Raw genomic sequence first — 27807 nt, 5'->3', positions numbered from 1 at the left:
GAGGGGAGGCAGGAAATGTTCCAGAAGCTCCTGCGGGCGGTGAGAAGGTTGAGGAGAAGGACAAGCGTGCCATGTTGACGTGCTATAAAGTGCTTTATTTTGGCGTACATGCCGTTAAAGTCCAGGATGTGAAAAGGTCCCCCGTTATGGAAAAGCAACTTTTCATGACATTCTAACAGCAGCAGCCTGTTCATCAGCACCAGACGTCTCCCTCAGCAGCGTGTCCCACTTTTGAGAGAGGACAGGCTTTGCTACACATCTTAAAATACAGCATTGAGTCTCTTACAGACGTGGGAGCTGCAAGTTTGGCCATTTTGTTTTTCTTCATAGGCTAACCTTGCATGACGTTGATGTTAAAGGAATTTTTTGGAATTTTGGAATCATCCACAATCCTTATGTGAGGCAAGAACACAAACGTCTTTCTCTTTTCTGCGCCTTCGAAAGACATGAAAACAGCTAAAAAGACACAGCTAAGAATGCACGTAATGGGACGCACTTATTCCGGCAACCGGACTGGACCAATCCTGTGGCAGAAGCAGACACTATCTGATCTTCAAAATACAGCAGATTAGCGGTCGATCCCGATCCTGAAGATCGAATCGGGACATTCCTACTTATGAGAAACACCAACACTTGCCTGTCTCTTTTCATGTGGGGTCTAAAGTTACAAAAACAGATAAAAAGAGGCAGCTAAGAATGCACGTAACGTATTCTGCTTCGAAAAGCCTTCTGAAAAAACCTCCAAAAGGTGCCAACAAGGCTCCACTTCGATCATGTGAGCTGCACAGGAACCACCTTGTTATTATTGTTATTAACATTGTTACGCCCAAGAACTACATTACACCTCGCCACGCCACAACGGTTAGCTACTACTGTAGCGACTATCTTCACCACACACTAGCCAAAGGTAACGCTACATATTGGAGCTGCCACCACTGCTGCTGTGTTTTTGTTTTTGTGTAGCGATCCTTTCTATGTTGCTATGTGACACCAATGCACCCAGGAAGGACGTATTCCATGTTATCATGAATGTAGCTGCTACTACATGCTAACACCATGGATAGAAAACCACTCAACCTTGTTGGAGCTTTTTGGAGGTGTTTCATAGGAGGAATAGGTGCGTCCCATTACGTGCATTCTTAGCTGCCTCTTTTTATCTGTTTTTATATCTTTAGAACGTACAGAAAAATTCCAAAAATAAGTGCACTTTTCCGCCTGCTAGCGTTATGTTGGACGAGTGCATAGCAGACAGTAGCGCTTCTTGGGGACGCACACAGCTCATTAGCATTAAAGTTACAGACACAGAAAACGGCGCGTTCCAGTCGGGCTTCCTGAAGGACTTTTAAAGCGTAAAAAGTATGACAACACCTCTGCTGTATGTGCTATTGTGCCACCTGTGCTATTGTGCCACCTCTGACACTAAAGTCACTGAAAAACAGTTCAGTCGTTCCACGCACAATTCACAGTTGTGTTCAAGCCACTTTCATAAAGGAGAAACACCCCCCTCCTCCCCTTCACCTCCCCCCAAAAGAAGGCGCCTTAATTTCCTCCAAACCACGCAGGCATCATTACTTTAATGAGACTTTGGTGAAAGGAGTGGAAACGAGCATGTGTGCTTGATGCAGGGCATGAAGGGGGAGGAGGAGGTGCTGGTGGTGGTGGTGGTGGGGGTCTGGGAACAGACGCTGTATTTTGCATCCCTGCAGTCCAGTCTTGGCTTGGCTTGAGCGCAGCACCCCGCCTCCTCCCCGCTTCAAACCGCTTCAGCACAGCCCAAGCAGGCTGGCAGCGTTGCAAAGCACATCCCCTTCATATCAAAGCCACACTGAAGAAGCATTTAGCCTTGAACGCTTGTCCCGCTTGCACACGCCACCAGACTGCACCGGAGGACGCTTGCGCTTCCACCGCTGTAAAGATGGTGAGGGGGCATCCTGTAGCTGTCAGGAATTTGGAAAAAAACACAGCGGCCAAATTTGTTTCTTTCGAAGGGTGTTTGCTTCGCGTGCCTGGCAGGTGGAGACGTCTCCTGATGGAGCAGGCGGGCTTACTGCTTATCTCCCCAGCAGGCGGGTGCACCCACTGTGGGTGGTATCGCCGCACGGCAGGCCACCTTTGACCCTTCCATAACACCTTTCCAACACAAAAGCCAAAAATCCCTCAGCGTCCACGTTGTTATTGCTGCCGTCAAGAGGATAAACACATGTAAACAAAAGGGCCAGAAGCGATTTAAAGCAAGGAAAAGCCGCACGCGCCCAAGCAGTGGGACATGACATGACAGCTTGTGAATGACATGTGCAATCTCAAACAACAGCAGTGTTAGCCTGCACCAAATCTCCGCCAAGGCGCACCACAAGCACATTTGGAGATGCCTGTACACCCGGTTCATTCCAAGTTGCAAATCCCATAGTTTGCATGTTTGTTGCGAGCGGCGACCTGTCCCGCTTTGTTCAACGGTCCTTGACCGCACCATCTACCTTTCTGCCGCGCTGCACAGATAGACTACTATACTGTATTTTTGTATGTGGGAAAGCGTGAAGGTAAGATTTGATGACCTTATTGCGCATACTTGTCTGAAAAACAAGCTCCAGGCTGGTACTGGTGGATGCTGGCTGTGTATTCATTTTCATCTTCCTCATAGACACAATCAAACATACTTGGTCTGCCAGAAAAGAAGATGTAGCAGGAGGGATCAGTATATTTACAAGTGTTCCAACCCCTCGAGATATTTTTGTTTAAAAAAAAACCCCGATTTGGATAAATCTCGGGAAGAGACTCTTGCAGACTCTACTAAGAAGGCGCGTATTGCTCTTCTCAACGAGCAGTGGGTGCTGCTGTGGGCCCCTCCCCCATCTGACTGCCTTGTTGGTGAAAAAACAAGACAAAAAACAAGTGTCCAAAGAAAACATTTGTTTCATTTTTTTTTTTTACTCACTTTGTGCAAATGCGTCACGGCCGGTTATGTTAATTTTACGATGATGTCATCCCCCCGCAGCCCAGCGCCACCACAAATAGTACGGGTGTCACAAGACCTCGCAACATTTAAATGCGATAAGATTTTTCATTTAGAAAAAAAAATATGTCTCATGGGCACGAGGCCCGGGACCATAAAGTAATGAATCACACAATAAATGAAAATCAACTCGATAATTTTGCCTGCTCGCCATGTGTGTGCGTGTCTGTTTTCCTCGTCTCCGCCCCCAAACAGGCAGGAAGAGGGTTCACTCTGTGCAGTGCTTTCTGCACATTTGTTCCGTAGAACAATGGCATGAATGGAGTGAGCCCGTGTGTCAATCATAGTCTCTTTGTCCTGGTGGGTGGAGGCGGGGCTGCTGGCATAGACACACAGAGTGCACAAGAATGTAAGAAAATAGTGTAGTAGAAATTATATTAGTAGATTGTCACATATTGTGGATATTTTTTCACTGTACTTGTCTTAAAAGTCTTGTTCAAATCTCGTCTGGTATCGTTCTCGTAGACCCGATCTTGTATATCGTCTCGTCTTGTCACACCACGAAAAAATAGCTTGCAGCCCACGGTAAACACTGTAGTTCAACTTGCATGTCACCTTTATTTTCTTTTTGCACCGGTACAGGCATCGTTTAAGCACCGGGACCACTTCAAAAGTGCCAATAAGATAATATGCCAACGATAACCAACCCTGCCCTGCTTGCCAATCAGTCCCAGGGCACGCACGCATGTACACACAAATACATATCGACAAATGACCATTTGGATACTTTAGAGCAGGGGTGTCCAAAGTGCGGCCCGCTGCACATTCAAAAAATAACTAAGTGCCCTGTGATTGGTTGGCAACCAGTCCAGGGTGTACCCTGCCTCTTGCCCCAAGTCAGCTGGGATAGGCTCCAGCATACCCCCGCGACCCTAGTGAGGATAAGCGGCATAGAAAATGGATGGATGTTTATTAAATAAGAATACAGCAGCAAAAAGTAGCTAATATGCTCTGCAGCTATATACGTGTTTACAAAGTACAAATATCAACTTGGCCTGCCTGAATGCTTTGATTTTTTTAGTATGTGGCCCTTGTTGGCCTAAGTTTAGACACCCCTGCTTTCTGGTCTCCAGTTAGCCAAAGACTGACCAAAGACACCGCGTCCCAAGGAGCCTAACCACTTCAGGCCTGTTGCCTTGACTTCTCACCTGATGAAGACCATGGAGAGGATTATCCTGCAGCACCTGCGACCCCTGGTGGGCACTCAGCTGGACCCCCTGCAGTTTGCTTACCGGCCTGGGATCGGAGTGGACGACGCAGTGATCTACCTGCTGCACAGATCACTGCTACACCTGGAGGACAGCGGGAGCGCTGTGAGGGTCATGTTTTTTGACTTCTCCAGTGCCTTCAACACCATCCAGCCGTCACTACTCAGAGTGAAGATGGAGAGTGTGGGAGTAGACCAACACCTGACTGCATGGGTTATAGACTACCTCACCAACAGACCACAGTATGTGAGGCTCCGTCACTGTGTGTCTGACATGGTACTCTGCAGCACAGGTGCCCCTCAGGGTACGGTGCTCTCCCCTTTCCTCTTCACCCTCTACACCTCGGACTTCACACACAACTCCACACAGTGTCACATCCAGAAGTTCTCCGACAACACAGCCATTGTTGGTTGTGTTTCAGAGGGGAATGATCTGGAATACAGGACGGTCATCAGGGACTTTGTCAGCTGGAGTGAGCTTAACCAGCTGCAGCTCAACACCAGCAAGACAAAGGAGATGATCATTAACTTCCAGAGGAAAACATCTCACTTCACACCGGTGAACATCCAGGGAGCGGATATAGAGTTGGTAGACAGCTACAAATTCCTGGGTGTTCACCTTAACAAACTGGACTGGTCCGTCAACACCCACGCCCTCTACAAGAAGGGCCAGAGTTGCCTCCACCTGCTGAGGAGACTGAGGTCCTTTGGTGTGTGCAGGACTCTTTTACGGACCTTCTATGACTCTGTGGTGGCCTCAGCCATCTTCTATGCTGTGGGCTGCTGGAGAGGGGGCAGCACGGACAGGGACAGGAGCAGGATCAATAGACTGATCAGGAGAGCGAGCTCTGTCCTGGACGGTCCTCTGGACTCCGTGGAGGAAGTGGGGGAGAGAAGGATGTTGGCTAAGCTGACATCCATCATGGACAACACCTCTCACCCGCTACATGACACTGTGGGTTCCCTTAGCAGCTCCTTCAGCAGCAGACTGTTACACCCACGGTGTAAGAAGGAGAGGTTCCGCAGGTCCTTCATACCGACCGCTGTCAGGCTCTACAACACCTGCACCACCTGAACCATGTTGTAGTCACTATGTATTCTTTACTTGCGTATCTTGCTTGCTGCTGTAACAAGTGAATTTCCCCGCTGTGGGATAAATAAAGTACAAATACAATACAACCGTGCATGCTGCGCACACACCCAAAATATGGACCCAAATCCACAAAACATAAATGGCTGATGAGATATAACTGCATGAACACGTTAACTGGAGTTCTTTGTATGTTCCCTTCAATAACAATCATGTGACATTGACAGTATTATGCCCTTTTTGTGTGGGGGTTCTCACCAAAAGTTCATGAGAGCATCCTGATAGGAGTGTACTTAAAAAAAATGTTTGCGGAAACCACCAAATAGATGACACATACCCTATCTCATAAAGTGTCCGTACAACCGCCGCCCGTCCAAAAAAAAAAACGAGTGCACACGCACACACTATGACCTCACGACACATGTCGTTTGATATCAGTGATGTTGTACGCTATCAACACTGAAAGACTCCAAAGTCGACAAAGAGTCCGATGTAAACATAAGCGAGATTCGTATGGGATGCGTGTGGCCTTGAACCACCCCATCGTTTCTGACAACAAGTGAAATTGCCCTTTCTCCTTGTGCCCCTGAAAGCCACCGCTGGCCCACTGACCCACTGCCCCAAGAGACGAACTCGCTCGCGTTTTATTCGTTCCTAAAGTTGCGTTTAAACTCACCTTTTGTCGATGTTTTTTTTCTTTTAAGCACACTAAGTAGCTCCTCAGCGGCGTTTGTGGGGCTCGTCTACCTGCTCCCCGCCATCCATCCACCCATCAATCAATTCAACCATTCGTTCACACGTCACACGTAGCTCGCGCTCTCCACAAAGCTAAAAAAAAAGAAATTAAAAAAGATAAAATCTCATAAAAGTCGGCGATGGTGGTGTTCCGGCGTCGGCGGTGCACAGCAAACAGTGAAAGACACCCACTCCCACACATTCCAGTTTGTGTTGGTTTCGCTCCTCCTGGGAAACCGCCAGCCAATAGGAAGGCGAGGATGTCACCGAGGGGCGGGACCAGTCCCCCCTTTTTTTGTTCATAAGTGCTTCCTGTGTTTGTATGGCAGAGGTAGTTGGCCAGAAACAAGAATGAATCCAGATTAGAGTGTGTCCCCTGCCCGTCCATTGTGTGCCTGTTTACATAAATACATCAGTAAAAAAGCACTGCTCTTAACATGAACTACTTCTGACTAAAAAACTATAACAACGTGGATATATTTTCCTGGGATAGACCTGACACACTTAGAAAAGTAGAATATAAACTTCCACTGGTCATGGATGCCATGTCAGCAGGGATGTAAACCTCTTTGGGATAGCCGATTCAATACGCATCGAGACACACGGGTTCAGATACCAGGAAACAACGCATACACTTTAGGATAACACAACCATTCCATACAGCGTACACACCATTATATTCCATACGATTCTACAGTTACATTAGTTCAACTTGCATGATAAAATAAAGAAGACAATTGCATAAAAGTGGCTTTCTTACGGTACTGTACATTCACATGTGTAAAACGGCACATCACAACCTGCTATAAGGCGGGGGTCCCCACCCGCCGAGCGTAAATAACTACATCACATTTAATGTAAATGGATTTTGGAAATATAGGCCATTATTTTATTCAAAAAATAGCATTTAAAGTTACAAATGGCATAGTTTGCATGTTTGTTTGTAGCGAGCGGCAGCACGGATAGACTACTATAGACTACAATAGACTACAATAGACTACTATAGACTACTATAGACTACAATAGACTACTACAGACTACTACAGACTACTATAGACTACAATAGACTACTATAGACTACTATAGACTACAATAGACTACTATAGACTACTATAGACTACAATAGACTACAATAGACTACAATAGACTACTACAGACTACTACAGACTACTATAGACTACAATAGACTACAATAGACTACTACAGACTACTACAGACTACAATAGACTACTATAGACTACAATAGACTACAATAGACTACTACAGACTACTACAGACTACTATAGACTACAATAGACTACAATAGACTACTACAGACTACAATAGACTACTATAGACTACAATAGACTACAATAGACTACTATAGACTACTATAGACTACAATAGACTACAATAGACTACTACAGACTACTACAGACTACTATAGACTACTACAGACTACTACAGACTACAATAGACTACTATAGACTACAATAGACTACAATAGAGTACTATAGACTACAATAGACTACAATAGACTACTACAGACTACTACAGACTACAATAGACTACTATAGACTACAATAGACTACAATAGAGTACTATAGACTACTATAGACTACTACAGACTACTATAGACTACAATAGACTACTATAGACTACAATAGACTACTATAGACTACAATAGACTACTATAGACTACTACAGACTACTACAGACTACAATAGGCTACAATAGACTACAATAGACTACTATAGACTACTACAGACTACTACAGACTACAATAGACTACAATAGACTACAATAGACTACTATAGACTACAACAGACTACAATAGGCTACAATAGACTACTACAGACTACAATAGACTACTATAGACTACAATAGATTACAATAGACTACAATAGACTACTATAGACTAAAATAGACTACAATAGACTACTATAGACTACAATAGACTACAATAGACTACTATAGACTACAATAGACTACAATAGACTACTACAGACTACTACAGACTACAATAGACTACTATAGACTACAATAGACTACTACAGACTACAATAGACTACTATAGACTACAATAGGCTACAATAGACTACTATAGACTACAATAGACTACTATAGACTACTATAGACTACAATAGACTACAATAGAGTACTATAGACTACAATAGACTACTACAGACTACAATAGACTACTATAGACTACTATAGACTACAATAGACTACAATAGACTACTACAGACTACTACAGACTACAATAGACTACTATAGACTACAATAGACTACAATAGAGTACTATAGACTACTATAGACTACTATAGACTACAATAGACTACAATAGAGTACTATAGACTACAATAGACTACAATAGACTACTATAGACTACAATAGACTACTATAAACTACAATAGACTACAATAGACTACTATAGACTACAATAGACCACTATAGACTACTATAGACTACAATAGACTACTATAAACTACAATAGACTACAATAGACTACTACAGACTACAATAGACTACTATATATGCTCACTTTTTGACTGCAGCTTTTGTATTGGCTCACACACCCAGCAGGGCCCCAGGCGGGGACTGGTCCATTGCACATGCACACCTGCCCCCCCAGCTGCAGGGCGAACCCCCCCCCTCTGAGCACCAGACTGAACCAGCTGTGGAGCTGATTGTGAAATCCACTTTGCTTGACTCATCATGTAAACAAACGGGATCAATGACGCCGTGATGAAGCGCACGGGCGCATGGAAACTGTCTGTCATGTGATGAAGAGTGACTCCTCTGTGTGCTCTCCCGCCATCATAAGTGGACGTGCCGTTCCACCGAGCCCGTGCAAATCCGCTTCTTTCCGAGAAGCAACGGGAGCAGAAAATGGTTTGTCGCTTTTAATCGATCAGTCGGCGTTAGGGAAAGCAGGAAGGGCTTCCGTAATGACTCTGCGGCGGGCGACATAATTAATCTTAATGCAGGAGTCACCGCCGATCCTTCTTTGCCGTTCCGGTTGTTCCTCGTATTAAAAAAAAGACCGCAAGGTTTCGGTACGCATCCTTCTGAAAACACAACTAGGCCACCATTAGGTAAGACGAAAGCCACATGATTGGATGAGTGGTGAGTCTACATTAAAGAGTAATGAGTCACCGCATCCACCAGATGGTGCTGTGGCGAAAAAAGCTTTTTACAATCTTACATTTAAACTCTACTACTCCTGAACTATAGTTCAGGGTGCTGGGAGGGATCCCCTCCAATTCCCCATCAGTATCGGAATTGGCAGCATGCGCATCTTCCGCAGCATTTTGAGCCCAACCCATAGGGGGCGCCACAAATTGTTGCCATGGAAACAGCATCGCTAATGCTACTGGAATGTGCTTTTGTTATTGGGCAGGGCCATCTCCTGCCTACACCAGGTAGAGCACGTCAAAGCCCCACCGGTGCTACCAATGCGCTAAAGCTGGTCATCAGCACAAACAAGAACATATGAGGAGCAACAAACTCATGTTCAGCCTTCTCAGCTGCGTCCTGTAATTAGTCTGTCATCTTTGCCCTCCCCCCCGCCTGGTAGTGAAAAACACCACCCCTCCCTCCACTTGCAGGCAGCGAGAGAGGGGCCAGGAAGGTTAAAAGGACGTCCAGCTGATAGTCGTTCCTAAATATGCTGAGTGCTGCCATTTCTCAGGTTACCCGTCCTGTTTTGTTGGACTGGAGGCAGGCACAGCAGGAGATGGATGGGGGGGGGGCTTTCCTGGAGCAAAAGACAAAGTAGCATGGCCCTGTCAGCTCCTTGCTAGCTTTACTTTTCTGCACAGGCTGGACTCATGGCCAAGCGGGCTCCGTGCTATGACTGCTTAATGACAGGTTGTAGTTGCTGCATGTTCCTCCCAAGAGGCCTGTGGGAGCACCGCCCACGCCACGGAATGCCAACATCATCCCACCGTGCTGTGGACGGGACGTATTACATAAGTACGTACTGTATGTGTATTCAGTGCCTTTGAATGCTCAGGCAAGCGCTATATGAGTGGCAGTGGCTCAGGAGGTAGAGCAGCTCATCCAGAAACCGGTTCCATCCTCGCTCCCTCCACCCAAGTCGCCGTCGTCGTGTCCCTGGGCAACACACTTCACCCACCTCCAGTGCTGCCCCCACGGAATGAATGCTTGGTGGCAGTCAGAGAGGCCGTAGACCACGTTTCCATCAGACTACCCAGGGCAGCTGTGACTACAGATGTACATTACCACCACCAGTAAGTGAAGTAAGAGTAGAATGAAAGAATGAATAATGGCTTCACTTCATTCTCAAGCACTTTGGGTACCTTGAAAAGGGCAAAACATCTAATCCATTATTATTACTATTATTATTATTATTATTATCATCATCATTATTATTATTATTGTCATCATCATCATCATCATCATTATCATGATTATTATTAATCATGACCTGTTGATTCACGGGCCACATTGGGTTAAAAAATGTGTCCAAGGGGCCGTCTACATATCGGCGGTCATCAAACAGAAGGACGTACTTCCTCACGGTGCAACAAAATGACACAATGCATCCACAGCAAGTTACCGCATTACATAAGTCAACTACTACTACTACTACATGTAATAATAGTAATAATAATGTGGTGTGGCAAGGTGTCACTACGCCTGTAAGGTAGTTCTTGGGCGTAACAATGTTAATAACAATAATAACAACGTGGTTAATGTGCAGCTCACATGATGGACATGAGAGTTTTTTTCAGAAGGCTTTCTAGGTGGAATAGGTGCGTCCCATGACGTGCATTCTTAGCTGCCTCTTTTTAGCTGTTTTTATATCTTTAGTAAGCACAGAAAAGAGAAAGACATGTGTTCATGTCTCACAGAAGGATTGTGGATGAGGGGCACTTTTCCTTTGATGTTACGTTGTTGTTTGTGATACACTGGATCTGTGCAGAGTTACAGTGTATATGCAAAAAGTAGCACATCTTGGCGCTCCTTAGCATTAAAGCTACAGACACACACACAGTTTCCCCACTTGGGCTGACTAAAAGCACTTTTAAAAGGACCACACACTTCCAACACACTTTTGTGGAGCCTCGGAGTACCGTACAATGGAACAAAACCCCAGTGAGAACCTGTTTTTCACACTGCGACCTTAAATAAAGTCAAGAAAAATGCATGAGATGATAATGGTAGCAGTGTTCTGTGGCTAAAGTAGGTCAGTGAGCGCTACTGTCACAAGCCATGAAGAAGATATGCGCTAACGTGCTGGCTACGGGCTACACTCGTAGGTCCCTTCAGGTTGCACTACCAACATGGGGCGCACACACACGCACGCACGCACCAGGAATAAGTCATTGCAGGCAATGACATCATTTTAGCTCGCCTAATTGTGGTAGCCTCCATCACCTGAATGTGAAAGATGACTGACGGCGTTGGGAAGCATCGGTCAGAATGCGATGCGTGTCGAGTGGAGTCGACAGCCACGATCGTCCTTGCTTGATGGTCACACCGAGGGACGCCACAGGGACACTTCATTAGCTTAATGAGTTTGGGTATTTTAAAAGTCTTCACGCACAAAATGCGATTTAGGTCACAAAAAAAATAGACTTTTTGGATGACTTTCCGAAACATGATTAGAGCCCTCTAGATGTGAACTAACACCCCTATAGTCACCTTTACACTCATATTAGCCAATACTGTAGACATAATGAAGTAAATAAGCCATTTAAGACATTAATAAGACTCATGCGGGTGTGTGTTGCTATAAATGTGTTCCCTGGGGGAGCTGAGACGTGACAAGAAGTGATGTTTTAGCTTGATGTGGGATTATTGTGCATGTTGTGAGCCTCATTCAAACCTGCAATAAAAGTCTGGTGCTTGTGTGTCTCATATTACAGTAACACTACCGACACCCAGTGGCTAGTGTTGAATATTACGTGTCATCACAACGTCTTTGAATGCAATTTAATTTAGTAACAAAACTGTAATATTTGCTTCAATATGCATATTTTGGACTGATAATAGGCCCTATTCAACCACAAAACTGTACGACTTATGAACATATTTTTGAAAACGGTGATCGAGTGAAGCTGCTAAATTCAAGCAGCAAGGTGGCGAGAGATGACCATCTTAGTAGGTTGCCATGTGCATGCCAAAGCCACAGGAGGTGCTATAGCGCTTTACTGTTAGCGCATATTAGCTGGAAGAAAGTGATTTCCTGGAAAAGGTCCCTGTGTCACCAAAGGCAAATCAGAAAATAGGGAACAACAGGTGTAAATCAGGGGCCTCAATGACAATTTATCTCTGCAGACACTGTGAGGGCCAGATGGTGTTGTTAAAAAGAAAATCTTCATCATAGTAATAAAAGAAAAACTGTTATTATGTTGACTATATTGGGTAATACAGGGTGTAAAGGTGACTATAGGGGTGTTAGCTGGTGTTTAGAGGGCGCTAATAATGTTAAAAAACATATTTAGAAGGTTGTAAACAGGTTTTCTATGCTCTAATATTCCATTTATAAATAAGAAATACCACTTTGTGGAAATTCGCTTATCAGTGTTAGGTTTGGAACCGACTAATCGTGACAAACGAGGGACTACGGTACATGTAGACAGATTATGTTTTATAAGACGTCTTTTATTAGGGTTGTGCTTGGCCAAATGGGTGTTACGGCGCCACCTGCTGCTGTGGCGTGCACTTGAGAAGCCGCCACACTGGGTTGACTCTAAGGCGCAAATGTTGGCCTTCAACCGACACCACCATTCCTCAAAATAACCCCAGTTGTCGCATTCGTGGTCTGTTAGGTTAGAACGCGGCCCAAAAACAGTAAAGACGAGCGCTTTAGCAGTTTTGGCCGCAGTGAAAACCCTTCATCACGGCGTCAACGTCACGTAGTAAGCACCCGTCGTCACGTGATTCCTTCGCCCTCGGGGGTTTTTGGGATCTAAAAGCATCCGGTTTGCAGCTCAATGGGAGCCAAAAAGCGTCTGGGCCTGAAGGAATGTTCAAGAAGGCAAACGAATGAGCGCGGCGCTTTTGTCAGCTAATTGGGCAGGGAGGCGACGGAGAAGCATCCTATTGCAGATGCTAACAAAGGCTAGCAGGTCAAAGCAAACTGTTGCTGAAAATGGACTAAAACGGCGCACAAAGCAGCGCTTAAAACAAGCTTTCCTTGCTTTATATTTAGACACCACACGGCACCACCCGTCCTACGAGGCCTCCATGCCGCCACTTCCTGCTGGGACAAACTCCCCGCTGTTTGCTAGCAACACACGGGAGCTTTTAAATAACTTGAAAAGAGGAAGCCGTTTCCAAAGAGGTCATTGTGTTTTGTCTTTTGTCGTCACCGGGGCGGCGCCGCTCCGCACTGAAGACTTTTTAGTAGGTGGCCACCCCACCCAACATATTAGCATTATTATTACTTTTTACAGAAAAATAGGCCACCGAATATTCATCACAGCGCGTGGCGCCAAACATGCATCCCAAACACTAATTAGAGAAGAAAATCCCATCCCAATCGGCATTGTGCCGCCTTGAGCTCATGCGTCTAAGAATAAACCCGCGTGAAGCCCCCGGCGTGGACCGCCATTGGTCGCCTGGTTGGAATGATCTCTCTTCAAAGGGAGCGTCACGTTACGTGCAGCGTCCTACTGTAGCTCCGCCAGAAGTGGGTCACGGGCAGGCATTAACATACATTACACGCCAGATGATGCAATAATACCCGGGAATATCCTCACGCTACGCTAGGAATCGGAGCCGTGTGTGTGTGTGTGTGTGTGTGAGCGCCTTTGGAGCGAGTGCACGCTTTGTGGTTCTTGGAGCTAACTCTTAAGTCACACGGAGGATGAGTGCGATAAATAAAAAGTGTTTGCCATGAATGACGGCTGTTTGTTTTAAAAAGGTCACGCAAGCAAGCAAGCAGGCCGCCGTCTTCCCTTTTTGGTTCGCCTATAAATAATCAGTCAGGTTGCAGCAAGCGGACCCTGTCTGATGCAAGCCTTCCCGGCTGCCGATCGAGGCTTTGTGGCATTTTGCAGTTGTTCTCATCTTGGACAAAAAGTCCAAGATGATTTGGAAACGCTGTCACGGTTCAGCACAACACTGCAGCTCACCTGCAAAAGCACATCTCTCTCCCAAAACACGAGCCGGCTGCAGGGACGCCCGTTATGCTGCAGGGACTTGAGACGGCCACTAGCTCGCCAGCTAGCCTCGAATGTATTTCTTCCATACTTAAGAAGCCAAAAACTTACCACTTCCACACAAGATGGGAAGAGAACATTTTTTTCTCGCTCTATGATGCCGGACGTGCCATGGCTGACTTCATGCAGTGTTAAGGTAATGTCATGTGAGCTAATGTTTTGTGTCATTACTGCCGCCTGGTGGCCAGAATGCCACATAGCACTTCAATTTCCACGTTTTGACGAATACCAGAACAAACAGCCATCATCTATTCATTCATTCATTTCTGGGGGGCTCATGGAAGGGACGACTGTATCCACCGAGTTCTATCTTACTGCTGGTGAAAACGCTAACGCCCACACATAGAGTATTAGTATCCCACAGTATCCCACACATAGAGTATTCCACACATAGAGTATTCCACACATTGAGTATTAGTATTCCACACATAGAGTATTAGTATTCCACACATAGAGTATTCCACACATAGAGTATTAGTATCCCACAGTATCCCACACATAGAGTATTCCACACATAGAGTATTCCACACATTGAGTATTAGTATTCCACACATAGAGTATTAGTATTCCACACATAGAGTATTAGTATTCCACACATAGAGTATTCCACACATAGAGTATTTCACACATAGAGTATTTCACACGAAGACTATTCCACACATAGAGTATTCCACACATAGAGTATTAGTATTCCACACATAGAGTATCCCACACATAGAGTATTCCACATATAGAGTATTAGTATCCCACACATAGAGTATTAGTATTCCACACACAGAGTATTTCATACATAGAGTATTCCACACATAGAGTATTAGTATTCCACACAGAGTATTTCACACATAGAGTATTTCACACATAGAGTATTAGTATTCCACACATAGAGTATTCCACACATAGAGTATTAGTATTCCACACATAGAGTATTCCACACATAGAGTATTAGTATTCCACACATAGAGTATTCCACACATAGAGTATTAGTATTCCACACATAGAGTATTCCACACATAGAGTATTAGTATTCCACACAGAGTATTCCACACATAGAGTATTAGTATTCCACACATAGAGTATTCCACACATAGAGTATTAGTATTCCACACATAGAGTATTCCACACATAGAGTATTAGTATTCCACACAGAGTATTCCACACATAGAGTATTAGTATTCCACACATAGAGTATTCCACACATAGAGTATTAGTATTCCACACAGAGTATTTCACACATAGAGTATTAGCATTCCACACATAGACTATTCCACAAAGTGAAGGCACTGCATTCAAAAATAGCTTGAAAACTACAGAACTCCTGCATGTTTTGCTCTTGCAAAGACAAAGGAATGAAAAAGACACCTTAAACTGGCTCCACGCTCCAAAACGGGCTTGTGTTACATAAACGTCCATGCGCTGTATTCCAAAATAGGTTCACAAATCAATACATCCTGCACAAAACACTCATTCAGTGGCAAATTAATGACAAAAAACTGGGTGCACACCCAATTCTGCCTCTTGGTTAAAAGCAATGTCTTATATCACAAACATAGTGAAGGGCACTGCTCACAAAATACATCGAGAAACGATACATTCGGCATGGTTTGCGCCTACAAAAGACAAATTCCTGACTTAACAAGCTCAATGTAAACAACACCCACAAACTAAACAGCACTGCTTTCAAAAATAGCTTTAAAAATCAACACATTGTGCACAAACCACTCCTTTAAAGACAGATTCATGACAAAAAAAAACCTTAAACTGGGTGGGTGGGTAAGAGAAACATGCCAAAAAAGGTTGAAAAATGCATCCATTCTGCCCACATCACTCCTGCAACTATAAATGATGGACCAACAAGCCTTCACCAACGACTTGGGGGCACCTACGAGCTTGCATGACAGCCAAGGGGCATCACTTGCTCAAACTCAACTACAGCGACTTATCAGAGATGCCTTCAAACTCTCAGCGCCAAGGGGGCCGCAAAGCTGGCATCCTAAAAAAAGAAACGGCAACATTGCAGCCCTACCGTCCTCGTAGAAGACGTCCTCCGCCTCCTCACGCATCATCTCGTCCAGGTCATCCTCGGCAGCCATCGCTCGTCCCCCTGCCTTCTAATTGTGCTGGGATGTGAAATCAAATCAAGGCCAGGCCAGGCCTCTGTGGCTCGGGGCGACAGGATGGTCGCTCCAGTCCAAAGATCAGCACTGCGTGCGCGCGCGTGTGTGTGTGTGTGTGTGTGTGTGTGTATACTCCCATGCAGCGACCTTCACTAAGTTTCAGCAACAAGGCTGATTTCGTAACATCCTGTGCAAAGCCGAAGTGAGAGTGTTACTGCCTGGATGGAGAGCACTTGTATGAGTGTGTGTGTGTGTGTGTGTGTGTGTGTGGTACAGGGAGGGTCAGTGCAGCATGCTTGTGTGTCCATGTACTGTAGTGTAGTGTAGTCTAGTGTGTAGTGTGCTTCTCCACAGTGTGAGTCACTGCGTGGAGAGGCTGGTGATTAGCAGCAATAATTAACGCAGCAATGCTGTCAGAGTGTGTGTTGTCTAATTGTGTGTGCGTATAAGTGCATTTATCTTCCACACGTCCTTCCCTCACAACTCGCCTGCAATCTACGCACCGATCCCCCACCCAGCCCATATGGAGGGTCAGTAGTGTCGCTAATAATATCACGTCGTCTCCACGGCGCTGCTCACTGTGCACCAAATACCCAACACAACCTGATGCACCCACGCACAGGCCCAATGACGTCCAATACGCCGGCAGAAGCCACAATTCTGCTGTTAGAAAGCTAATAAAGCTAATAAAGGTGAGGTTTGTGACCGTGCTCGTAGTCTGCGGTCCAACTGCAGGTTTTTTTTTTACCAATGTGACTGACGGTGCTCATTTGGTTTGACTTTAGGAACAAATATGCTGGCTCCATGACGGTGATTCAACATTTTTAAGAGTTTTATTTTTCCCCCATTGCACAGAAATTGGGGGATTTTTGTACATTTTGCAAAACAAACCATTTGAAAACAATTTGTTGGATTTGCCAAACAAATCATAAAAGCCTTTCTTGCATTCTAAAGTAATTTTGAAAAAAATGTTTTTTGCTTGCCAAACAAATTTGTATGTATTTATTTTTCATGTGGGTTGCCAAATTATTAACATTATTACTATTTTTTTTTGTCACACAATTTTTTTCCTTTTTTTCGTGCTTGGCAAATAAATTTTGTGATTATTTTTTGCCTGCCAAATAATATTTTTATGATATTAGGCCAATCTATTTATTTTCCATGTTTGTTTGAGATGGGTTGCCAGATTATTACCATTATTACTATTTTTGCAGGTGGTCAAGACAAATTTTTGTCCTTTTTTGTGCTTGCCAAAAAATTTCAGATTATTTTTGCTTGCCAAAGTAATAATTGTATTATATTTACCTTTTGCCAGTCTTTTTATTTTTCACGTTTATTTCATATGGGTTGCCAGATTATCAATATTACTATTTTTTCAGGTGGTCAAACTAATGTTTGTCCTATTTTTGTGCTTGCCAAATTAATATTTTAGTATATGATAATTGTCTTTTGCCGATATATTTTTTCATGCTTGTTTGGTATGGGTTGCCAGATTATTACTATTTTTTTTCCTCACCAAACAAATGTTTAGATTTTGTTTTATTGAAAAACCCAAACAAAAGCGGGTGCCTATTTGACTTTTCCTTTGGTTACGCTACAGGCCATCTTCCACGTGTGTTTCCTGAGTCACATCCTATTTGACGCACCAAAATAGAAAGTAGGCCTGGAGTCAGTTCATTAGCACTTTTCCCCAACTCTTCATCTCCCCTTCAAGAACAAAACTCCAGGGACGTTTTGGACAAACTCATTTTCAGCCCGGGTGGTCCCACCGAGCTCACACATGCATTCTGCAGCGGAAGGGCGTACGTGACGGTGACTAAGGGTTCTTGCAGCTACAGTGCTCTTGAGCAACGTGAATATCTTTCCCATCGCAAAAAGTAATGAAACGCTGATGTCAAGCCCAACACGTCTGAACTTCAAGCTCACGCAGGAAGGAAATCCAATGCAGCGACATCCCACTCCCATCTGTTCTTCACAATGCGATGGAAGCGTTAATAAATGTGTTCCGTTCGCCCGTTTCTCCAAGGAGAACAAGAGAAGGCTGGGGGGGTCATGCTTGCCCTCCTGCATGTCAATGACAGGGTGCATTGTTGTCATCAGTGGGGTAGCCCACCCGCCTCCCCCCTCTCCATTAGCAGCGCCAGGGAAGGCAGACGCATGCTGATGGGATGCACAACAAAATGCAAAGCACACAAAGTGCTCACCCTCGCCACCGCTCGGCCACTGCAGAGAGAAGCGCAATGACGTCGCTGGACAGCGCTCAAACAATGGAGCTTTTTTTTGAGGGGGGGGAAATGAAGCCAGATGAGGCCAAGTTGATGAATGAGGCGCTAGAACCCCCACCCATGTTTAGTCCCACATAACAGTTAGCATCCACAGAGAAGCTCCAAATGCTTTGGAAGGCCCGCTAGCGTACATTGGTATAGCGCACGTGTTTCATACTCAACCACTTAACAATTCGGATGCATGATACGTCCATGTCTTGGGACCTACGAGAGGCGTCAGGCCTGGATTTTAAATGTTTACTTTGTACCGCCATGGGCTGGCTTTTCAGTCACTGTTCACGCTGCCATTGGGTGGTCTACGCGTCAATTTGGGATGCTCCGATCGATCGGCCACCAATTTCCATCAAAAAACAACATGTGATCGGCACATGCCAATAAAGGCCTTTCAAAAAGCACATCACAAAAACGATCGGCGTGTGGCGGCAAACTCGATACGTGTGTGCTGAGTCACGCGTGGTTGCCAACACCCGTATTGAGCAGACAAGGGACGCACTTTGTCCTGTATTGCCACGGGAATCAACACTAGTCCCTAAAACCTCAACAGCTTCAGTCTGACAGCTTGACACAGGCTAGGCCAGGGGTCGGCAACCTTTAGCATCTACTGTAAAGAGGCATTTGGGCCCGTTTCCAACTAAACCTATGTGACGACTAAATTGCAGGTAATGATAAATATACAGTCCTATACTGTATATGTACAGTATATACAGTCCTATACTGTATATACATGTACAGTCCTATACTGCATATGTACAGTATATACAGTCCTATACTGTATATACATGTACAGTCCTATACTGTATATGTACAGTATATACAGTCCTATACTGTATATACATGTAATCCTATATGTACAGTATATACAGTCCTATACTGTATATGTACATGTATATACAGTCCTATACTGTATATACATGTAGTCCTATATGTACATGTATATACAGTCCTATACTGTATATGTACTGTATATACAGTCCTATACTGTATATGTACTGTATATACAGTCCTATACTGTATATACAGTACTAGCGAGTGGATACAAAGGGTTAGCAGTTAACTTCATGAGGCAGCATGCGCCAACATGAATGGAGGCACAGAAGGGACGGTTTCTGAGGTGAATGCAACAGCCGACAGACAGCCCCGACGGAGGTGCCTCGGGCAGCGGAGCCTTCGTCCCGACAGTCAACAATTACTGTATCTAAAGAAAACCGTGCAAAATGGTGGGCGCTCACAGACAGGGTCGCTGGCTACATTGCACAAACATTCATACAGGCGGCAGATGGACACCTGTACACAGGTGAGTACCACCTTGTGGGGCAAATGTGAATTACACAGATTTCTATTTATGGAAGATATTTGTATTATTTTATTCTGTTAATGTTGGTATCTTGAACTAAAACAATCAATGACTGAAGAATTGATTCCCCATGTACTCGTATTACATGCATCCAATTCTATTCAGGTTTGTGTCAAAGAGTACAAAAACCGTTTCACAGGGTGGCGTATACTGGAGCCTATCCCAGCTGACTTTGGGTGAGGGGCGGGGCACACCCTGGACTGGTCTTGTTTCACACAAATAAAAATAAAAAATACAAACTGCCCAAATGTTTATCGGCCGATCCCACTGAAGGATGATCAATATCGGAATCGGCAGCATAAAACTCTGATGAGTGCGTCGCTAAGTGTCAGCCATTAGGACACAATGCTGTACATCATTCACATGGAAATATCAGCTGAATAATCTTCCCATGTCATCACTGGCAGACAAGGTGGAGGGTGACAAAAACAAAAACAAACTCTCCAAAGTCCAGCCAACTTTCCTTCCGCCACCAGAGCCTCTTCTGAGCTTTGTTGAGCGGTAGCCGTGACCCGATGGGATGATTGTGAAGGGCTGCCTGGTTACTCCTAGCAACAACAATGAGGGCATTGCACGCTAAATCCCATTTGCCACGGCACTCTGATTGCTCATTCGTCGTGTGCGTGCGTGTGTGTGTGGAGGACTGATATCATGTCATGGTATCAATGAATATGAAGACTATTAACAGGAAGTAAAAAGAGGACTTCGGCAGGTTATGAGCGATAGGAAGAAACAGGTAGAAATACGTACGGTAGGAGCAGCGGTATCTTTTCATCCATATATGGTCGTACGTCTTCATTCTGCACTCCATGATGTTGAAGAGCAACACAGACATCTCCTCCTTCGCTGCTCTCACCAATTTTTCATCTTTTGTTGTCCCCCCCCCGTCGCTTCCAGTTGTTATTGTCCTTTTTTCTTTTCTACACAATTGCCTTTCTGTCCCTGATCTTGAGGGCACAGAGGGCAGAGGAGGTCGTGTGACAATGGCGACTGGCACAGCGGTGGCCTCCCACTTCCTCTATGGACACCTGGATTATTAATGGTGGCCAAACACATTCAAGAAATAGACAAACATGCTCATAACATTCAGGTGAAATTGTCACTGGATTATATGACAACTTCCTGGTGTGTTTAGAGCCTTCCTGTTTATTTCTGCTATGAAAGGTGGTAGTTATCATGAATAACTGGTGGGAGGAGTGATGCCATTCATTATTCTACAAAAATCTGTACCAAGGGCTTTGACTTTGTGGCTTATTTAGAGTCTGTTTATTTCTGCTATGGAAGTTATCATGAATAACTGGTGGGAGGAAAACCACATTATGTTTAAAATGCTAATAAGAAAAATATTCATGCCAAATGACATCAATGTGGATGCTTGAACCTTACATGATACACATGCACATGTAGCAGGGTGGGGACACACCATCAAGCAACTTCCTGTCCCACGCCAAACCACTGTACACATTGCATCACCTGACAGCTGCAGAATGAGGAAGTTAACTTTCAAGCACATGTACGGTCTACTGCACGTTGGTGGTGTGGGGCTCCCTTTGAGAACACTGGCGCACATCACGGGTCCTAAAGTGTGCAGGTGGAGGTGGTACGGACATGAGAAACACAGCTCCAGATGAGGACGGGAAGGGAGGGGCCACCTTCTGAGAAGCAGGAGGGTGTGGACAAGGAAGGAAGGAAGGTTGGGTAATAGTGTGTAAAGCACACAAGTGTTGCACAAAACAGCCTTACAGGAAGTGAAGGGCAGGCTTGTGTCCGCGCGCGCGCGCACACACACACACACACAAACGGCAACTTGTGTGACATTTTCTGCCCCGATGATCACAACAAGTGTAGTGACAGCTTATAACGCATGAGGGCATCTCAAAATCTCCCTTTTGCCTATTTATCTCTCTTACCAGTGTGTGTGTGTGTGTGTGTGTGTGTGCGCGCTTGTGTGTGCGTGCACACCATCTGCCCTAAGTGCACATCTGTCCTTCTCACCCCTCCAGTAGCTGGATACACTCCATCCATAAATGACCTACATTTGTCTCAGTCAGCATCTTGCGGGCGCTGGAGTTCCAAGTGTGCTGTGATAGACGCTCACTGGACACTTCAATAGCACGCCTGGAAGATCATAGCATTTACAATGACTCATGGCATCTCCTTAAAAGGAACACTGCACTGTTTTTATAGAATTTTGCCCATCATCCACAATCCTTACGTGAGCAATAAACGCACGTCTTTCTCTTTTCTGTGCTTTCTAAAGATATAAAAACAGGTAAAAAGAGGCAGCTAATGAATGCACGTAATGGGACACACCTCCAAAAAGCTCCAACAAGGTTTAGTGGTTTTCTATCCCTGCCGTGAGCATGTCCTAACAGGTCCACTCCTGATAACATATTTTGGGAACTTACCTATAATGTTTTTATTACTGAGTAGACAGCTCATGTATTGGATTGCTGTCAGATGCAGATGTACCTAATGATGTGGCCATCAGACAATGCATGTTTGACATCAAAAGTAGGCCTTCTTTCACCCACACTATTGAAGCCTTTTTCTGGGTCACCCGCCCTCCAATGTTGCCTCTCCTTAGCCGCTTTTAATCGAGCTTCTCTCTTCGCCTTTCAAGCAGAATGACACGCACATAAAACCTACTTCCCAGGCCACCGCAGCGACCCCGACGTTCCGCTGAGAGGCACACAAAGGCCGACACTGGTGGCGGTGACGTGGTTGGCTTTAAAGAGCTGAGTCAGCCGCCGCCAGCTCTCTTTGTGAGCGTTTTAGAAGGGTGACGTGGTCGTCGTCATCACGGCCTGCTATTGAATTAGGCGACATGGACCGGCTACATGTTTCAAGGTACAGCATGAAAAAGTCACGGTTTCATAATCACTAAAGTTGTGCGTCATGTTGTTTCTACGATATGAGAGCAAGCGCAGGTCCGGTCCGGCCGCTTCGTGGAAATAATGAATAATGTCGCGTCCTGTGTTATTCCTCACTCTCCAAACTGGGCTTGCGTGTGTTGAAACCACAAGCGTGTGCTGTGCTGCCATACGTCGGGCGTAGATAGCACGGCCGTGCTGTTGTTGGTGATTGCATTTATTTGCATTTTGTGTTTGTTTGTTTTTACTAAGAAAACATCAATTGTGTTGTGACTTGACTTGCAGGACTGCATTTAATTTTGTTTGTTATTTATTTGAAATACCCATGTTCCACTTTCATCATGTAATATTACACCGGTACCTTGGTTAACGTCATTAATCCGTTCCGGAAGGTCCGACTCAAACCAAAACAGGCTATAACCAAAGCAAACTTTCCCATAGAAAATAATCTGTTCCAGACACCCAAAAATGTTAACACAAAACACATTTTATATAAAATAATTATAGTTTTACATGCAGAAAATGACACAAAAATAATTACAAATGGCAAACGAATGGGACGACTTAACATTTAGCATGACTTTTAGTTAGTCTTGTTGGGAACCCCCCTCCACAAAAATGTATCATAATTGATGATTAATTAATCATCAATTAACAAAATAACACAAAACAAACACTTCATTCTGCTGCAACCACAATTTGCAAAAATGTAAAAAATATATCAAACTAAATATCAACATCATAGAACTAATAAACATGTACCTTGCTGTTTTATACAGAAAATGAAAACAAAAAACTAATTTAGCAAAAACATTTTAACAGAAAATTTGGTTGTTAACCCAAAAATGCGCTAACCAGGGCGGATGTTAACCGAGGCACCGCTGCATTTTAAATACGCATGTTCCACTTTCATCGTGTTATATTATATGCTTTAAAAATGACTGACATTTGAAAATAACACATTTTAGAGGTGTAATTATAATGCCGTTAAACCGTGATATTTTTGCCCAAGGTTATCATATCGTGCTTATATCTATTCAAGCAAAGTTAGCAAGCTAATGTTAGCGTTTGAGCTCTGAGACTCGGGGCGCTCTTAAAAACAACAGGCACACTTTACTGTTCTGCTGCACAGAGATAAGACAATAATGCTCCCGGGGAAAGAAAAAAAAAACTAAACAACTGTAATCTGTTTATCCATTTGGCTGATTCAATTTCATCCATCTTAGCCGCACAACTTCCCAGACGGTGTATTGTGCAGCCGGTTATCAAGTGATACTGAAGGTATTTTATTGTGTTTTGAATGGGTGCTGACAACTGCGCAGAGGCAAACATGGAGTTGTGTTGGTTCTAAGAGACAACAACGCAATGAAGACACTGCCAAAGTCAGCCAAAACCGTGCAATTCCTCTGCAGGAAATGAAACTCTTACTATTCTGTTCCTCCGACCAAAGATGGACCCTTCCGGATTTGTTTGGTTCCAGCAAGAGCGTCAAGACTAGACTCCACTCCACCAACCAGTATGAACATAAAAAAAGACCAGCCCTCCATCTCACCACACGTCACTGGTCTTTTGCTATTTTGGAGTCATTTGTCGTTACATAAAGACACAACGTCTGGATTGAAGAGTAAAAATGCTAATGGTCATCTAGTCAATCCTGGTTAGAGAGCCTTGCTCCAGGGGACATACTGGAATGGTATCCAGGGATTGCTATGATATGCTGTGATGCATCATTAAAGCATTTTTGTGTCAATCGTGGCATGGCATTACTCGAGGAACGAAGTACAGTCGTCCCTCGTTTATCATTTCTGCAAAGTAGGATTCAATCTTAATAAACAAAATATTTTCGTAGTTCGTAGTCGGCTACTAAATGCGGGTTTTAAAATCATTAGAGCCCTGTAGACAAGAAATAACATCCCTACAGTCCCTTTTTACGCTCCTATTATTCTTTGTTCACGTCACATTGGCTACGGGATCACCGCAGATGCACAACAGACGACGTAACAGTTAGCAAGCTAACTAGTTAGCCTCTCCAATGTACTTATTCTAAACCTAGTCTTTCAAATGGAGTGGGAGTGGGAAGAAGGACAAAGAAGCCAAAAACTTCCACACGAAATGAGAGGAGAACCGAAGTCGGCCATGTCATGTGGCAGGGTCTCCACGCAGGGTGAAAGGTCATGTCTCATAATATTACTGCTGCCGAGTGACCACAATGACAAATACAACTTGGCTTTCAATATTTTTTGACTAATAATTTGCAATGGTCAACCGCGAAACAGCGATCATTTATGATGATTTTTTCAAAAACGGCGAAATAGCGAGGAGCGTCCAATCAGATAGCTGATTGCCATGCTGCTCACAGCCTCTAGGGGTCACATTTGCACGGTATCCTGGGATTGATGAAAGGCATTAACCTGCTTTAAGGCCACTAATCCATTTGATTTACTTGCAGACGGCATTTCCTGGGACTTAGACACGGAATCAGAATTCCTACTCAGTGCTGATGCGTCCCACCTGACATTTGGCACATCACTGCTCAATAAGTGAAACTCTTTTACATAATAAAGCTTAAAATGAGGTCCTGTCAGACACAAATGAAAGCTACATGACGCACTCTCGGATTTCTCTCTCTTACTGCGTTTGCACAGCCGGCCCACGCAGCAATTGCTCTGAGAAAATAAGCGCGCGGAGACGTCTGCGGAAAATGTGCCGAGGCAACGTTGCAATCATCCTGTGATGCACTTTGACACGCAGTAGTGAAGAGGCGCGTTGCTAAGGAGTGGGAAGATGCTGAGAGTGTGAGTGAGCACTTATCAAGGGCCTTTTCTTGCAGCTAAGGGTGATGGGGAGGGGGGAGCACAAGGGGAGGGATAAGGCAATATAAAGAGGTCAGAGTTGACAGGTCATAGCGAGAAAGTGGGGGCTTTATTCTAATCACCGCTTTAAAGTGCATGGGTGTGATTAGTGGCAGCATCTCATCCCACAAACGATTGGAAGATTGAAGCATCATCTTAAACAAAGAGGAAGGTTCTTCTATGCTCTTGGAGAGAACATTCCATATGTGCTGAACTGTTATCAAGGTTAGGACGCCCCCTATTGGTCATTAGAAGAATCACTAGAATTTTGTTTGTTGTTGGAGCTAAAAATGAAAAAAAAAAGTAAAAATAAATTAATGGTAAAAAAAGAAAAAGAAAAGACAATTACATTTTAAAAAATAAATAAAATTAAATACATTTATAAAAATTTGTTCTGTATTATCTGTAAAAATTAAATGAAATGATACATAAAATAAAAAAACATATATATATATATAATTTTGATATTGTACTTCTTCATTGCATAAACCCCCCCCCCACCTCCCACTTTTGGCTCAGTTTTTCCCACCATTCCTGACAGAAACCTGGCCAGGAATATTTTATAACAAAATAAAGCACATAAAAGCTTCGTACTATAGAGAGATGTTCACTTTAATGCTTCTATGCAATAAATTGTTTATTCAAAATGTTTTTTGTTTCACTCCCATTTCTTGTTTCTGCTTTGTGAAGCACCATGTTGAACCTCCTTAAGATCCAATCAATTCTTGCCATTTCTCAACTGATGTTAAGATTTTGATCAGGGGTGCATTAGGGATTGAGGAAAAATAGCCTGAAAATACTGCATGTTGCACGCATGGCTGTAGACAACTGTAATGACCCCACCCCCAATGATGACACTGTATAATCTGTAAACAAGTATTTTGTGTGGCATTGAATGAAAGTGAAGGAAACATTTTGTCCCATGTATGAGCGCTCAGGTACGCAAGCATCCATCAAAAAGCAGTCAGACAAAGTTGGCTCTTGCTCAGGACAAGTATTTCACGTTAGACCCCCCCTCAGATGCCCTCTTCTTTCAAAACTCCATTACTTGCAGCACGTGTCCGCTTTCATTAGCATCTACAGCATTTAAACAAACCTGCTTAGCAAGATCACATTGAGGAGCGTAATGGAAGTCTCTCTGCAATCTGATGGGGTTGAAATTTCAGCTAAACGGGCGAGCAGACACATGAGATCGTCACACTGGAACAAGTGAAAGCACCAGATCATGCAAAACAACCCAAAAACCAAACAATACTACAAATTGATTTGGATAAGGGCGCACTTTAAATGAGGAAACATACAAGCTACTGTGCGTATGGAGTGAAGTCAAAGCGTAAAAACTCACGGTTGAACTCCCTGGCGCAGACGTGAGGCCTCCTCGGACACCTGCGGAACCATTTGAGATGTCCAGGCAGCTCCATGGATGAGTCCGGAAGGTCAGCTGCCAAAGAGGTCCCCCATCCTTTGGAGGGTACATGTACAGTCTTTGCAGAGCATGCAGGGGAAGGGGGTCCCTTCAGGCCTCCAGGCTCCTGCAGAGAAACATCATGGTGATGCTGTAATATTTAATGCATGAGGCAGTGGAACCCAACTCCCATGGTACTAGGGGAGGGAACAAGGGGCGAGATCCAATCAGCTTCTGAAATGTGATACCTGTACGTCAGCAGTACCTCGGGTTGGATGAACCTGTACGGTCATACTGTGTCACACTTCTGGTACAGCGTAGGGGACTCCACTCCGGAATAAAGAAATGTTGCCTGAAAATATTTAGGAAAAAATGTCACATTTTATTAAAATTGACTATTTAAACTCATCTATCCATCCATCCATCCTCTATGCCACTTTTCCTCATTAGGGTCGCTCTGGTATGCTGGAGCCTATCCCAGCTGACTTCGGGCAAAAGCAGGGTACACCTTGGACTGGTCAGGGCACATTTAAACTCATACCAGGACATTTAAAATGTTTAAAATAACTTAAGCAGATTCGAACTCATTTGACAACACCACAAAACGTCAAGTTTACACAGTAAAAACATTAACTATGAGTCACTTCATTCAAATGATCAAATTAACTTTCATGCAGCCTGCATGCCAGCAGGGTGGGCACCAGT

General features: G+C 44.2%; 1 protein-coding gene across 10 annotated transcripts in view; it reads right to left on the bottom strand.

Moving 5' to 3' along the window:
* ripor2 (RHO family interacting cell polarization regulator 2) overlaps positions 1-27720 on the bottom strand; it is a 55837-nt gene extending 28117 nt beyond the window's left edge. For 4 of the 10 annotated variants that reach the window (XM_054764381.1, XM_054764383.1, XM_054764386.1 and 1 more), the window contains exons 1-2: positions 27351-27720; positions 27043-27229 (exon numbers count right to left, since the gene is read on the bottom strand). In XM_054764381.1, the coding sequence (XP_054620356.1) occupies positions 27043-27229; positions 27351-27395 (232 nt within the window). In that variant the 5' untranslated portion in view covers positions 27396-27720. Of the gene's footprint in view, positions 1-5983; positions 7092-14132; positions 15120-16242; positions 16537-20722; positions 21007-27042; positions 27230-27350 lie in introns of those variants that run through there. The other 6 variants (XM_054764389.1, XM_054764394.1, XM_054764387.1 and 3 more) reach the window with 5 other exon arrangements.
* Positions 27721-27807: the final 87 nt, after the last annotated feature.

This window comes from Dunckerocampus dactyliophorus, chromosome 20, assembly GCF_027744805.1.
Source record: "Dunckerocampus dactyliophorus isolate RoL2022-P2 chromosome 20, RoL_Ddac_1.1, whole genome shotgun sequence".
Classification (NCBI taxonomy): domain Eukaryota; kingdom Metazoa; phylum Chordata; class Actinopteri; order Syngnathiformes; family Syngnathidae; genus Dunckerocampus; species Dunckerocampus dactyliophorus.
This window is presented reverse-complemented; position numbering and strand designations above follow the sequence as displayed.